This window comes from Patagioenas fasciata, unplaced genomic scaffold (assembly GCF_037038585.1).
Source record: "Patagioenas fasciata isolate bPatFas1 unplaced genomic scaffold, bPatFas1.hap1 Unplaced_16, whole genome shotgun sequence".
Taxonomy (NCBI): Eukaryota; Metazoa; Chordata; class Aves; order Columbiformes; family Columbidae; genus Patagioenas; species Patagioenas fasciata.
In genome coordinates, this window is record NW_027288577.1 from 14,883 (window position 1) to 18,343 (window position 3,461).

The 3,461-nt window shown below is 44.9% G+C and overlaps 1 protein-coding gene across 1 annotated transcript; it reads right to left on the reverse strand.

Moving 5' to 3' along the window:
• Window positions 1-1,658: 1,658 nt before the first annotated feature.
• LOC136116218 (olfactory receptor 6E1-like) lies at window positions 1,659-2,642 on the reverse strand. The gene has a single exon (XM_065862419.1). The coding sequence runs from the start codon at window positions 2,640-2,642 to the stop codon at window positions 1,659-1,661; it is 984 nt and encodes a 327-aa protein (XP_065718491.1).
• Window positions 2,643-3,461: the final 819 nt, after the last annotated feature.

Below are 3,461 nucleotides of genomic sequence, written 5' to 3' on the forward strand. Positions count from 1 at the left end.
CAAGTCCAAGTGCTGGGTTTTCACCTGGGATAGAGTAACACTGAGTGCAAGTGTAGATTAGGAGAGAGCGGCTGGAGAGCAGCCCTGCAGCAAGGGATCTGGAGTGATGGTTGGCCACACGGTCAACAGGAGGCAACACTGTTCCCCAGCAGCCAAGACAGTAACCCCCATCCTGGGGTGCATCAAACACAGCATGGCCATGTGGTCAAAAGACATGACTATGCTGCTGTATTCAACATTGGTATGGCCTCACCTTGAGGTCTGTGTGCAGTTCTGGGCCCCATATACTATTACAACAAGGATGTGAAGGCCCTTGGATATGTCCAGAGCAGAGTAACAAAATTGGTGAAAGGGCTGGAAAGATTGTCCTCTGAGGAGCAGCTGAGGACTCTGGGCTTCTCTTGTTTGGGGAAAAGGAGGCTCATTGCTCTCTACAGCTTCCTGAGGAGGGGACATGGACAGGGAGGTGCTGAGATCTTCTCCCTGGTGTCCAGTGATAGGACACGTGGGAATGGTTCAAAGCTTGGTCAGGGAAGGTTTAGACTAGATATTAGGAACCATCTCTTTATCAAGGTTGGTCAAAAACCGGAACAGGCTTCCTAGAGAGGTGGTCAATACCCCAAGCCTGTCAGTGATTAAGAGACACTTGGACAATGCCCTTGGTACATGATTTATCTTTTGGTCAGCCCTGAATGGGTCAGGTATTTGAACTAGATGATCATTGTAGGCCTCTTCCCACTGAACTAGTCTAGTCTAGTCTAGTCTAGTCTGTTTTACACATATACCTGTAACAGGGTGGATCCTGGGCCCAAACAGTCTGCTCAGCAGCCTCCTCAGGATATCGGCCTTGCCAGTTGCAGACACCAGGACACATGAGCCCCCAGGGCTGCAGCCCCATTCCAGATACTGGTACAGACCTCCCCAGTCACACACATGTGCACACACACTCTTATGTCTGGTCACTCTGGTCTCTCAGTTGCTGGCACCAATGACATACAGGCTGTCTGACCCCCTGCTCCTGTTCTGCTCACTACACTCACACATTCATGCAGAGGAGAGATTTGCTCACATAGCATAGATTTAGAAATTAAGTTTAATGAGAAGACAGGACAGACTGCACTGGTTGGGGTCCTTCCCCAAACTTCCCATGATAAGTCCTGTGTAATCCAGAAACGTTCTTCCCCTGCACCCAAATGTGTCCTGCACCCCTAGGCAAAATCCTGTTAGTCTAAATGGTGATCCAGAGAGCTGCTCTCAGTCATTCCTCTCAATGGGCTTCAAACCTGGACAATGAGGCTGATGGCACTCCCAGGGCAGCCTTGGAACAAGATGTTAATTCCTCAGAGCCTGTAATTTGGGTTCCCACTTGCCAATGAGCCTCTGTGCTATTCTTGGTTTTGGAGGTGGGCTTGTGATGAGTTGGTGGCTCATGTGATGGTGCTGGGAGCAGTCGGGGCAGGGTATTAACTGACTTACTTCTCCTGCCTTTGTTAGTGCCTTCTTTGTGTGTGCAGAGGAGCTTCTTATCACTTAACAACATCCAACGAGAACATAAATCTCCTGAGTCATCTGTGTCTGGAGGTTGCATACATATGCATTGGTATTATCTAGCATATGATAGCAGATCACTGGAAATGCTGTCCAGAAATGCCTCATGATTAGGGGAAAATCTGTGTTGTTGTACGGGCAATGGCTTCATTCAGGGCCAGTATCACAGTCTTGTTTCTGAGACCATAGATGAATGGATTTAAGAATGGGTACAGAACAGTGTTCAGCAACGCTACAATGCTGTTAGTCTCCAAGGAAACATATTCTGAAGGACATGCATAGAGAACAATACAGCTCCCATATGCAATGGCCAAAGTGGTGAGATGGGAAGAACACGTGGTAAAAGCTTTTTTCCTCCCAGAGGCTGCTGGAAGATGTACAATGCAGAAAAGGATGCACATGTAAAATGCCAGAGTTAAACATAAGGAACCGAGAACGACAAATGATAAGAAAACAGAGTCTATTTTCCAGAGCAAGCTGGTGTCAGAGCAGGACAGTTTGAATAAGGTGGAGTTGTCACAGAAAAAGTGATGGATCTCATTTGAGCCACAGAAAGTCAGCTGGGAGAGGATGACCAGGCGGTAACTCAAGAGTGTGAAGCCTGTGACCCAAGCAGCAACAACCAGGTGGATGCAGAGCTGAGGCTTCATGATGGCAGCATAACGCAAAGGTTGGCAGATGGCAACATAGCGGTCAAAGGACATGACAACTAGTAGAACAAACTCTGTACAGCCCAGGGAAAAATAGAAATAGGATTGGGCAAAGCAGCTGCTTAGTGAGATTGTTCTCTTACCAGAACCCAGGATCACAACCAATTTTATGCTTGTGGAGGATGTAAACCAGATTTCTAGGAAGGCCAGATTGGCAATGAAAAAGTACATGGGGGTTTGTAGGCGGTGATCTGCATATACGAGGAAAGTTATGGTAGTGTTCCCCATCACTGTTGTCAGGTATATGAGCAGAAAGAACAGAGAGAGTAAGAGCTGTAGTCTTTGATCAAGCCCTGAGAAACCCTCTAGGACAAACTCAGTAACTGCAGTTCCATTTTCTGGTCCCATGTTGAATTTCAGTTCATGATGCTGAGACAGGAACATGGCAAAAAACAAGTGTGATAATTCCACAGTCTGGGTGAAAGGCTTTACAAAACCTTCTCTGCTTCTTTCGTTCCTTGCAGTCTTCCTATAGTACACAAATAAAGTATTTCAAGCATTTCTCATACCCTGATTTTTCTCTATCAAGTTTAAACTGGAGTTCTCAGACAATTTGTCGTCTTCTTTCAACCTTTTTCAAACACTCATAAAGAATTCTTCCTTCAACACAGGGGATTTTAAAGTCTGTTAGCTATTTTATGCCATTCCTGCCAAATTCCAAATTCATGCACACTGGTTCCAAACATCTATCACACCTCTGTGGCTAAGTCATCCCTTTTATTGCACAAATGCTAAACTATCAAATCAAATCAAATCAAATCAAATCAAATCAAATCAAATCAAATCAAATCAAATCATATCAAATGTATATTGAAAGCTTTTCTTTCTACTCTTCAGTACTTGCCTTTTTGGGTTAGGAGTCCCTGAGTATCTATTGATTTCAGAATAAGCAGTATCAAGCACCTCTTCCATAATCCCCTGCTTTCTTCCACAGCTTCGTGCTCTCGCTTTCTTGAGGAAAGGGGATAGGAGGGCAGAATAGAGAACAAGTATAACTCATCTTCTTTAGTACTCTAAATAATGACTGAAATTGGTTATGGTTCCACACAGTCTCATCTGACATCCATCTGCATTGAAATGCAGTTGCTTCCAAACAGTTGCTCATTGCTGTTACTATTAAATGTCCTGACCTAAATGCAGACCAGAAGAAAACTGACTGGAAGAGATTTGTAACTTTTCTTTTGCGTGCCAGCTATAGGTTGG

What these genes read in the sequence shown, in the direction of transcription:
- LOC136116218 (XM_065862419.1), bottom strand. Translation starts at nt 2,642, where the DNA reads ATGTTCCTGTCTCAGCATCATGAACTGAAATTCAACATGGGACCAGAA.